The sequence below is a fragment of the Temnothorax nylanderi genome, unplaced genomic scaffold (assembly GCF_030848795.1).
Source record: "Temnothorax nylanderi isolate EJ_2023f unplaced genomic scaffold, tnyl_v1.0 TNYL_tig0024_pilon, whole genome shotgun sequence".
NCBI lineage: Eukaryota > Metazoa > Arthropoda > Insecta > Hymenoptera > Formicidae > Temnothorax > Temnothorax nylanderi.
This window is the reverse complement of record NW_027249086.1, coordinates 399079-411682: the sequence shown is the minus strand read 5'-3', so window position 1 is coordinate 411682 and position 12604 is coordinate 399079. Positions and strand designations below refer to the sequence as shown.

General features: G+C 40.6%; 1 protein-coding gene across 1 annotated transcript in view; it reads right to left on the bottom strand.

The window, feature by feature from the left end:
• The window catches only part of LOC139769709 (rho GTPase-activating protein 20), a 185738-nt gene that overhangs the window by 117641 nt on the left and 55493 nt on the right, over positions 1-12604 (bottom strand). Inside the window, exon 5 of the mRNA XM_071701000.1 lies at positions 12202-12374. Within this exon, the coding sequence (XP_071557101.1) occupies positions 12202-12374 (173 nt within the window). The remainder of the gene's footprint in view (positions 1-12201; positions 12375-12604) is intronic.

The window sequence follows — 12604 nt, the reverse complement described above, 5'->3', positions numbered from 1 at the left end:
TGCTGACCCGCGGCAGTCGTTATCGCAGCGAATCATCAAAATTTCCCTCGTCTTTACGCCTAACAAAATCTCCGTCATAATGTGTTTAATGAGTGCCGGAGGATCGTTCGAGTAATGATGGTCTGATGGTCTTTTCCATTTTCCATCTCTGGTCGTTTTTAATCTTTCGTTCAAATCTCATTTATCCCATTGTCTCGCACTGATAAAAATTACGCGATCGCGGTTTAGATAAATTCATACGAACGGTTTCACTTTTCGCTTTGCCGCACCTAAGAGAAAATCACACAACTGACCTTCGTAATTTACTTTACGAGAATTACGAGTAGTAGTAGTAGTAGTAAATCATAGAGTAATAATGCCAAATGCGGTTTAAATTGCTTTCTAATTGCAAGAATATTAATTGCATGATTGACGAGCATTAAAACCGAATGTTAAAATAAACTATATCCGTCATTGAATTTTCGCACAAGATGAAAAATTTTAAGAAGATATCAAATTCTGTGATTAAAAATATGAAAAATCTGATTAAATATAAAAATACCAAATAATATGTGACGTGTAATAGATGTTTACTTAAATTACTGTATCTTTTGACTCGTATATTATACGGCATATATTAATATTAAGTTGCTGCTATAATAATATTAACTCCGTAGACGTTATTTATTCTTCGTGGCTACTGCGGCTATACACGCGCGCGAATAAAATTAGCCACGTTTGATTAAGAGACATGAGATTTCCGTGATGCAGAAACGTATAGTTGTATTTCATCGCCGGGAACGTAATCGATCTGTCTGTCGGATTGCATCGAGTCGCGCTATCCTACCAGGCATCCGGTACTTCTACTGAGGCGTAAATCTCGACGGGGTATACCGAATTAAACGTGATAAAAAATTATCCACGCGTCGATAGCTCGATTTCACTACGGTGCGGTTCACGTCAAATTAACCGGTTACAACGGAAACGCTTCGGGCTGACGGGAAACGAAATTCGAAAGCAAGTACGACGAATCTGAAGTGCGACGTTTTGCGTAAATCACCGACGCATAATTAATCCTGATGAAATTAGTAATGATAAATGTGTGACAGGCAAGTTTTTCTGCCAACTTAATTATAAGGAAATATATTTCCAGTATCTCTAGATAGCGCATAAATATTAGATAAATCTTCGAGGCAAAACGTAATTAGACACTGCAGCTCGTTACGAAAACTAGACACAGATATTTACCCTGCTACAAAAGAGTATTTATACTGAGATATTTTATGTTGCTAATCATAAACGGACATGGAGATTATTTTTGCAACGTGGAAATTCGTACTCGTGAGGATTCAGCGATACCGGTTTCAAGCTAATCGTTTCAGCGCTAATATCCAGATGAGAGTCCGGACGCACAGATCGAGTGCGTCGGCGGGCTCGTGAATTTCTCCAGTTAGCGTATCGCCGCGGCTAATTAACGGTGAAGCGTTTCTTACTGCGCATCTAAGAATGATCTACTTAACAACAACTAATCCCCGACTGCTCCGTAAATATTACGCGCAAGAAGCGGGTCGCGTGTTTTCATTTCGCGAACGACATCGCGTAATTTTCATTTATTACGTATAGGCGTCTTGTCCGATAAACTCGGGCGAGCGCAAGCAAATAATGCGATGTCCAGGGAGAGTAAATAGCGCGGTTATCTGAATAAGAATTATTTTCACGCGCGACCCAGATAAGAGATGAACGTTTCACGATTGGCGGCACGTGCACTCTCGTACACGTACATATAGTTACAGAATATTGGCTTGTTCTTGCCTGCATTACTCGATGCTCGATATCTAATAAATAAGCAATTGACAAATGAACGAAACTGTGTGTAGTACTGGACTGCTGTAACAAACACTTTCGAACCCGTCTATTACCCAGCGCACGCGACTCTAACGGGTGAGAGTCGCTCTCAGAGAGCTATTTGCTCGCGTTTAATTTCTTTCATTGCTGTATTTAGTATCTAGTATTTAATGCGGCCACGTGATTATTAATTTTATTTGTTTAATATGAAAGTTTAATAGCACTGTAAAATGAAAATGAGACGATCACGCTTAGCCTTTCGCTACTTAGAAATGTGTAATTATCTCAACTCTATTGAGTTCTTTTGCAAATATCGTTATATCTCTTTTAGTGATGGAAGGAAATTATAAAGAAGATTAAATAATCATTCATTTTAATGTTATCGTTATCAAAAATCAAACTAGAAGTATCAATCGGTTCATTGCATCGCAGCAGTTTTGAGGCGCGTAATATCGAACCTTGGCAGTTTAAGAATCAAATGTACAAAGAAGATCCGAATTTCTTACAAAGACTCTGAAAAATTAATATAATAAAGAAATAACTCTATAAAGCTATTCTTATAATTATTTTCGCGTTGAAGAGAAATGCCTTCCAAGGCAACATTTTAAAACGCTATAGCAGTCATGAAACAATGTATGAATCGAGCGTGAAAGACTTCTAAATTGAATTTCTACTTTCGGCATTTGCAATCTGCCTTATATCAAGTCTTCAATTCGATGTTCTTCGAAAGGTAGAAGACGTCAAAGAAGAATTCAAGAGGGACTACATACGTGATGTTAGTGTTGAAAGGTCTTGTCCGTGCCGATAACTAGAATGTATACATACTATAAAGTTACGAAGGCACGAGAGTACATTACAGTATCGAAAGTCCATTATTTCGCGGCAGGTGCTTTTTTTCGCGGCTGTCTGTCGATTAGCGAGCGTTGTCGGCGTAAACGTGCAGGCTTCGTTGGAGTAAATAGACGGCGGAAGATAAATGATCATGGCGGCGAGGCGAAGTTAAATTGCATAAGAGCGTGATTAGCCTCGATTCCAGGCTGGCGAACACCGCGTCCGGCCGGGCGCGATCGACGCAATAAAATATAAGCGGCTGAAAAAAAATTCAAGACTCCCAAGGTCCTCGCGATCCTATTGTTCGCGCAGCGCAATTTCCTTATTCGCCGTCTCGGGGCGGTGCCTCGTGTGATCCTGCCCGCTACGAGAAGGAATCTCGAAGTGCCTTGGCAGCGATAATCCGAACCGTCCAATTAGTAATAATTACTCGTTGTCCACGTGGCGAAACGACGGCTAAATACGCACCGCTCTCTTTCTCCTCTCCTTCTCTCTCAGCTTCCGCCGCGTCGCGTCACAGGTGTCACGCGATAAATTAACATCGCGACGATAATCGTCAGTCTCGTTCGCTTTACTTTCGTTGGATCGTACAAGCGAAGCCGGCTCGTCAGCCAACCGATTTTCATCCAAGGACGCCCATTATCAATCCCGGAATAATCGCCGATAAATTTTCATCGTGTCACGGCCAAGCGCGGACGCGCCCACGTCCTCGCGATCGCGATCGACCAATCACGGGCACGGTGATTAACTTGCAGATCAAGCGTTACCGCTAGTGATTAGCGCGGATCTCATTTGAATCAAACATCGCATCCCTAGATTCATGACATTTTACTGGTTGGATTTAAGACGTTGTTTGTGCTTGATAAGTAAAAAAATATAAATTCGCAAATTTATTACTTTTCTAGAAAAGACATGCAAACGGACCAGAATTCTGAGACTCACTTCCGACATGAATTAGATAACCGATATAATAAACAAATTTAGTCATTCTAAATTCCGTATATTTTAGACTTTGTCTCCTGCTTTTTAATAAATACATATATATATATATGTATGATTTTTAATAAAGAAAATAATTTATAAAAATATTATGTTGGCGGCTAGTAAAAGTTTAAGTTCATAATTATAATCAACGCAAGGTCCATCAGATATCTTTACGTCTTTGTCAAGAACAAAGTGTGGAATAGTACAATATAATTTCATACTTTACATGTAAAGCTGTACAAAATTACTATAGTTTAATTAAATGACTTTGGTATGGGATATTACGTGACAATTTGGTTCTGCTCGGCAGGTGCTTCAGTGGGATCATAACGAGGATTTATGGATCGAGCATGGATACGACATAGTGCGATGTTCCGTCGGGCGCAATTTGTGATTACGGAAATTTCCGTGTCGCGCGTAAATAACTTAGATGGCACGGAGATAATGAAATTGATCCTACATTTCATTTACGCGACTTTATTTATTGTGATAGGAACCCGAGCGCTGGAACGTAGACGATTATTAGTCGATCGACCATGCGATTATGCGTGTATTAAAATTTATAAGGGACATCGAGCTAGGCCATCGCGCGTTATCATCGGCGTTTATCGAAGATTCATCTCGTCCGGACCGTGGTCGAGATACTATACATCGAGCGCGTAACGCGCGTTCGCATCGGGAATACAACGATGTAACGACGAAAATGATCAAAGATGCATCGACCAGCGACGTAATACGCGTGTTTAACAGGTTAAAAATCTTTATTTCGCTAGACTTTATGTTGCGTTAACAAATTTTATTTGTTCCTGGTATAGGTACTGATAAAATTGGCGCACGGAGCGCGATGCTTTCTGAAGAGTCTAATGAATAAATCGCGCTTCGCTTGCTTCATTTTCCCGGAGACAATCGGTTATGGTGCGCGACAAGGAGTACACAGAGAAAAGAAAATTTAATCACTCGCGTTAAACGTGTAACTACACGCGCGGCGGGTATATGAAAATTATTCGCAACAGGGGTACCGGTATAAAAAGCTTCGGCGCAATTATCGGCGTTCACATATCGGAAGAATGCAACGAGCAGTGGGCTTGGTTCGATCGGCGGGACAGTGCTAATAAGGATATTGGAATGCAAGCGTGCGGCGTAATAATCAACGGTTTAACTACCATCTGTGTTATTAGCATTTCCATAATTCGGGGTCAAGCCGGAGTGATTGTTCGTAGCCGATTTTGCTGGGTTGCACGCACCTAACCATAGACTAACGTCAGGATTAACGGCCGTGCGAGAACATCTTTAAAGGCAGACACCTTGCCCAATCAGTATTTTATCCAACGACAATGGCTCGTTATGTGACGCCGTGACATTTTTCGTGCCACTTTTCCGGGAACGCGCCGAGTTTCGGAGTCGCATGGGCAATTATTATTGTTACCGTGAATGGTCATCCGGGACAAGCACTTAGTACTAATTACAGGATTCTCCGAGCAATTATTTTGTTATTCCGAGGTCGTCGTAGGGATCGCAATCACTTTTATGGTAATCGTTAGCGTTAAACGCACGTGTCTCAGAATGCATTCATCGCGAGAACGCGAAGAATATTCGCGCGTGCATTCCTCATTACGGCTAGATACAGCATTATTATTATTGCGAATTAATCTCTTAGGGGTAATTGGAAAATCATAGAGCAGCCTGTAAAAGTACTATACAACATTTTCACCTGTTATTCTATCCATCAATTATCAAAAGCGCGCGTTACATGGAATTTCTTATATAACTCATACTTGAAATGTAATATATGTATATATTTCTACATGATCTACTATGTCATAATTTTATTTATACCTACATATAAACGTACAATAAAAATAAATTTAAAAATATCATTCTTGAGTAAACCTATTAATATAATTTATGTAACGTTTTTCTTTGCCTGGATGCAAATCAAGTATGCAAATTCTTTGCGAGTGCACATCTTGACTCGCCGACTCGTTAAGGACAAGAATACAAATCTTCCGGTTTTTCATCCTCGCTCGTAAGAGAAGAAAAAAAAATTGTTCGTTTTTATCTTTTCGATATAAGTAAAAAAAATACTTACGTTACGGACGATCTCGATACGCGATAAGATTTTACGTGCGGATCGATTAAGCCACGTTCATGCTGCAGCCACTCGCACGGCCGCAAACTATGACTAATAGCTTTCGTTGCGTTATTTATGGCGAAGCGGCGATTACTTCCTATGCGCCGGCACGATCGAGAAACGTCCGCGGCTTTCGCGATCGATCGATCGTGGCGAAACGACTTCTTTCCAGTCTTCAGCACCTGAAGAGGTCGTCCATCATCACCTCCGTGATGATGGAAGTCAATGGGCTAATAGACGTGTCACTAGACCACACAAGTGGTACATTCGTCTTTCATCTCGCTGCACTAGAATCAATGGGCTTGCCCTGAGCACCGGAAATAGTCGCAAAGTACTTTTATAAGCATTCTATTTTTAATTAAAAGTTATGTAATAAGAACATCGAAGAATATAAAAAGACAATCACTCTTTTAAAAATTTGAAACAATTACTTTAATTGGAAAATTCAATTTAATTTAAATTTTATTAATTTTATTATATTTTACATTGTTCTTGATCGCTATTTATTTTGATTGATCAAGTTCTTAACAAGAGCTTAATTAATCAAAATTAATGTCATACTGAACTTTTAAATCTAATTAGCTTTAACTAACGTGAACTTCCTAACCAGGAAGGCAACCTGATTTCGAATCACGAGTGACGTCTCTTGATTTGTGATCGCTACGATTTATATTATCGTATTTACATAAACTGCTCGATTACGATTATCTAATATTGAAACCGTCGTGTTACTCCAGTTTTGAAGTACGACGTACGGACGTTGTACAGGTAGAAAATGCCATCAGCGCGGTAAATTTATATGCAAAGTCGTAACTTCGCAAATTGAACGCATGTAATAAGTCCTTGGCACGTTATTTCTCGCGGGTCGTGATTAATTGCCGAGTTTCTCGCGACCGCTGAGAGATGTCTTTTACAACGGCGAAGTTAGACCACATCGCGTGTCGCGTAGCGAAACTCGGCTGATTTATAAGACGCGCATCCTCGATTCGATCGAGGCTAGACACGATACCGCGAATCGAACGCGAGAGTGACCGTCGGAAAAAGGAGAGAGGACATCGAGAAGAAGAGGAGAAGACCTTTGAAGTGCGCTGCATCGCTGCGGGTCTTCTCTTCGCCGTGTGTGTCTCTTCGGCTCGCTTCTTCTCTTCATCTCCTTCCACTTAAATCTGTTCTTTATCGTGCGCGCGAGAGATTCACGATTCCTCGAATTCGAAAAACTGGTTTCGCAACTTTTCGCGATTCAACGAAGCACAGTCCGATGAGTGGCAAACATTTGTTGCCGCCCCGTCATCCGTTACGGATCAAATTGATGAAGATTGATTGCCAAAGATTGGGTGTGTGTGTGCGTGTGTGTGTGTGTGTGTGTGTGTGTGTGTGTGTTGATTGTTTTAATGCGTGCGGAATGTCGCGTGTTATGAAGGTAAAACGAAGTTGATGTCTCGATCGCTTATTAACGAACTAAAAAGTTTCGATTTAATTAAACCAAGATATATATCGACGCGTACTTATTACATATAAAAACAGAAATAGCATTAACAAACAACCATTTTGCCAGGCAAGACTTGTAATTATGCGAATAAAACGATAGGTGTCCGATGCTTTTGATTTGTGATATATCTGCTTTACATAAAATCACTCATTTGCAATTGAATGACGATTTTTTTGCCAAATATTATAAATTGCTGTTCGCGTTTATTTTGCGATCTGCCGAGCGGACAGTCGAGACTGCATTTTAATTAGTTGTAATCGCGAACGGTCACGCGTTTATTCGCGCCGCAGCGTCGCGTATTCGTCATCAGGGCTGCGTAATCGCGGCGGCTGTGGTTTGCTGCGACAAACCAGATTCTTCACGGTTAACTTGCGGCCGGTTTTCACTGTTGACACTATCACACGCTGCGCGCGTCTCTCTTTCGAGACGAGAGAAGCGTACATAGGTAGGTATGCTATACTGCTATACGTCTATTATATTGCCGCGACTTATCGCACATCAAATCGTCTTATCGATGCCCGAGCGAGTCGCTGGGATCTGACTCTCGATATGAGAGAGAATGTTGCCTGCGCTGCCGTCAAATAAATGACTTTGTGTGCACGTTCCTCGTGTATCTGCCAATTATCCCCGTGGAATTAATTGATAGGGCGATCATATCGTCGTTTTATCGTTGACGGAATAGATACCGCGTGCCCTTATTTTCTTAATTATTTTCAACTTTGCTCGGCGTGGCATGGCAAAAAACTGATGTCAACGATAATCGGTCGGTGCAAGAAATTTCCTCGAAGATCCCATTTTGCGTATTCCTTTTACATACATATTTTATATAGAGTACGTGTAATTGCGATATTCATGGTGATATGGTTATTCCATGGAACTTATTAAGTCTTGAAATATCATTTCTAATTAATTAATAGAAAAATGTTGCGATTGAACAACTCAAGACCTCGTTTGACAGAATTCGCATTTCAGGGAATGATATTTCTTCTCGATAAATTCTGGGGACTCTTTCGTTAATTTCACAGACCAACAAGAAGAGCACAAACTTGTTTATAGAAGTTTTCATTAATTTTCTACCGATAAATCATGTTTTGATTCTTGATTCCACATTGCTTTTCAGGAAAATAAATCTTTAACATTTATATAAACTCTTCTATCCTTCTATACTTATTAGATCCTTTCTGAGCGGATCCCTCATAAGTTCCACGCATACATTTTAAGATCAGAAATATTTTCCAACCAGTACTCGCCCCACAATGGCACGCATATACAAATTCATATAATTCGCGTATTCGCGTCTTAACATATGTTGCTGCGCACGAGCCAGGATTCGACCGCAAGGAAAGGGCAAAGTTCGACCTGTCGACTTACATCAGATTGCCGCGGCGCGATGATCATCGATGACGACGCGAGGTCATTCATCATCCTCGTGACAGGACGTACAGAATCACGACCTGTTGCGCGTACAAGCGCATATATATATTGCGCGAACCGAGGAAACCGTTATCAACGCTTGGCATATTCAACCTTCTCAGACTTACGTCGCAAGTTCCTCTCAGTACACGCATAGTTTACGGTTAACTGAAGTTCACGTACGACTCTGCATCCCACGCGACAAAATGAACGTTCCTCTAAATCTCCCTCCCTTCGTTGGTATAAAATTTCGGTTTGGTCAAGCACCGGATATTATAATCGCGATAACGACAATGAGAATTTTGCTGGAGGCTTTCAAGTGCGTAGAAAAATAAATTAGATTAATTTGATAATAAAATTGAGAAACACAAAAGAACATAAGGAAGATAAGAGATCTATGGTGATTGTCGCTACGCACCGATTCATGGAGAACGGTGAAGCAACAAGCGGTTTTACTTGGATTCTTCATCAAGGATGAAATTAATCGCAACGGACAGACAGATATATTGGTATGCGAAATGATAAATTATCGAATATTTGCAAAAACGTATAGAGAATTTTAAACTAGTAATTTTAAATAAAAATTTACTAATATTTTATTTAATAATAAATTAATTAATGTAGCATAATTAAGATAATAATTAAAAAAATAAGAATTGAAAAAAGTTATCTTGTAAAAGGATCTTCAATCAACTGTCAAAATCAGGAGCAACGGGGTGGAAGAAAATTGGAAAATCAATTTGGACTTTAAAGCATTCAGAGCGTGTTCTTAAGGCTACTTCTCTTGCAAAATTATCTCTCCTTTACTTCCCCTCGGCGAGGCATATATTACCGCGGTAGGACGAGTGCACCTCGTAAATCACTCGTCGTTCTGCAACTCGCTAAAGTACAAAAGAGAAACAATGACTGGTTCTGCAAGAGTCATACATACACACGTAGATGCATACCGAATGCTGCGTAACTGTGTCTACGACGAATAACGACGCATTTGTGCTACATTTCCAAAATCGAGATTTAAATTTGTCTACGTCTTTTAGGAAAATATCGTTTCATGTACGGCAGAAATATGAAGAAAAATAGAAAGCCCTAAATACACACAATTATACGAGGTATTGTGTGTTTGCATTATCTTTAAAATAAATAAAAATGTTTTATTTGAAAGAAATTATACGCGACTCTCTTCGTATATGTAATCAAAGTACTGTATTAATTAAATTCAACTTTCCAATTTCAAAAAATTTCTAATAAAATATGATGATACCTTGAGCAAATTTATAATACTAGTATATTTACTTAACCACCTGCCAAGAAGAAATTATCGCGCAAGATGGTCGTGGGCGTTAGTGGGTCACGAAAAGAAAAATATTTTTCCGGAAAGTATTCCAAACACTCGGGCGTGCGTGATTTATGTATTACATAGCGGATAGCTGTAATAAGCCGGTACATCGTTTCGCGCGTAGGTGCTCGGGAGATCAAGATCAGCGTTTCGTAACGACGTACCGCAATTTCTTACGTATGCCTGCCGCTATTCCCCAGACTTCGCGACGATATAAGTAAATAACGTAATAACGTATCAACGCGAACGCGGCATAAACCTCATATACCTGTACTACAAACGGATACCGCGGACCGTTGCGGACACCCACGTGTAACAGGGCATCTCGTAATCTGTCGGACGCTCGGCGTAGGCAGGACACTAGTAGCTTGCCGTCGCGATTACAGGTGCAGAAATGGTCAGGTGAAATTTCACAGTTAACATTCTCGGCTCGGCGAATCTGATAACCTAACATCTCATTGAACGTTCCGCATCTAAACGTTCCTCGCTTAACGACGACGCGCGAACACACGTCGAATCACAAATGCGCGAAGCGCAGAAGGCTCGCGTTACTCGAAACTCGTTTGCAGAAAGATTTCGCAAGTCTGCAAAATCTATTTGCTAAGCCGTGAAGCGAGAGTAAGGAGATAATAAGCAAACCGGTATATCCTATTATCAATAATTGCAAAACTTCGTTATGAGGCAATTAAAAGGCTTACCTGGTGCGGTAAAGACGGCGCTTGAGGTTACTGGATTTCAAATTTAGATAACAATGTGCCCAATAACGAAAGCGTATTTGCCGACACTTATCAACGTCATATACGCATTAGAGGTGGGTAGGTACACGCAGGTTCTTCTCTGCGTACCTGCGTGACTTACAAGACCCAAGTCTATATTTCAACGGGTGTTAAAGTCGCGGCCGCCGATTCCATCGGTACGTTCCGGACCTCCGATCATTACACCCGTTATAAGCCTGTCATATAGCTCATCTCGCACACGCGTTGCTTCTTACTGATGTACGGCAAGCGTCTCAAATTTCTTTTTTCCTTTTCAATTTTTTTACACAATCAGCTTATTGGTAGAATTAATTTAAACCACACTTTCAATCAGTTCGAAACATCTAGATGAAAAGGTGAAGCGCTTATTGCTTCGGCTAATCATACATATATACAGAAAGTTCTTCGTCTTTATCGGATTAACCGGTGTTTTGTTCATTTATTCATACCTGATATCTTTGGTTCGCAAAAAAAAATAAACTGTATTGTAAATTGATCGTATTGTGAAGCAATCGAGGAAATGAATAGCTCTCATTGCGCGCTCGCATATGAAAATCTCGAAAGGTTAAAGCGAAGATGATGCTCTCTCGCGCACCGTTGCGTCAGCGGTACGAGATAAGACTTTCACTGAAGAGTCAAGTGTCCAGAAGTGAGAATACGAAACTCGCGATAGCTTTTACGTCTCACGAGAACTCGATTTCCGGCTTCGTCAAGCAATTCAGCCGTCTAGTGAGATCCGCGCGCGTCAACCGCAATTTAATTCACGGTTCTCCTAAGGAAGAAGGGAGATTCGCGATATTCGGCACTTGAAAGGCTCGTGAAACAAATTAATGTAATCAGACTTAATGACGGCACGATTAATTAGACGACGTATCTCCTCTCGAGAGGGGAATTCCACCTTTCTCTCGTGAGATTCATTTCACTATTCTCAACCGGCCCTCCCCCCGAGCTCTCCCTCGACACATACTTTCTTATATACAGTATAATACTTCAGTCGCGCGGTATCCAAGATTCAGACTAACCAAAGGCAATGCTTGCAATTACCATTTATGAAGCCGAATCTTTATTAGTCAAACGTAAACGTAGGCGTATATTACAGGATGGAATAAAACACGCGTGGTATCGATTAAGCCAGCAATAGTGACGTGATTTACAACGTTATGGACGCGCGAGCACGGATAAAATCAATCTTTCCTTGGACCTCCTTTGACATTTCATAAATGTAAACTGAACTTTTAATAATCTCAAAAAATCATCTTTTTAGTTAAAAGAAATTCGAACATTGAATTGCTTGCGAACTCAACATTTCACGCGGTAAATATGGTGATCTTATCAATGTTCTCGCTTATCAATGAATTAATCTTAGCATCGAAATATTTTTGTTGGTAAGACGAAAGACTATTATATAGATAAGTTCATGGTATTATTGATAACTCACCGGTAGAAGAAGTAAGGACAAGGGCGAGTGCCTCGCGGCCGCCTGTCTAAGACTGAGAAAGTGCAGTAAGGGGTCCTCGATTGCCCTCAGCTCGTCCAGTGTCCTCCTAGCCTCGCTGTACTTCTCCAAGTATTCCCAGTAAGAGTTCCAAAACGGGCCAGGGAATAAGTCTCCTGTTGACAGCGTACACCGCCATAATTAAAATCTGTCTGTACCGCGGCGTATGGAAAAAGCACCGAATTCCGTTATTAAATTACATGAGACTATCTTTCGCCGGCCGTAAAATAATTGCGCTTGTCATATCACCCGGCGCGGCGGAAGGTTTTACGTTCTCCTCCGTAATTAACAGTACCGTCCAACGCGCGCATAAATGCGATGCGGTAAACGCAAAGCAGAAAATAAA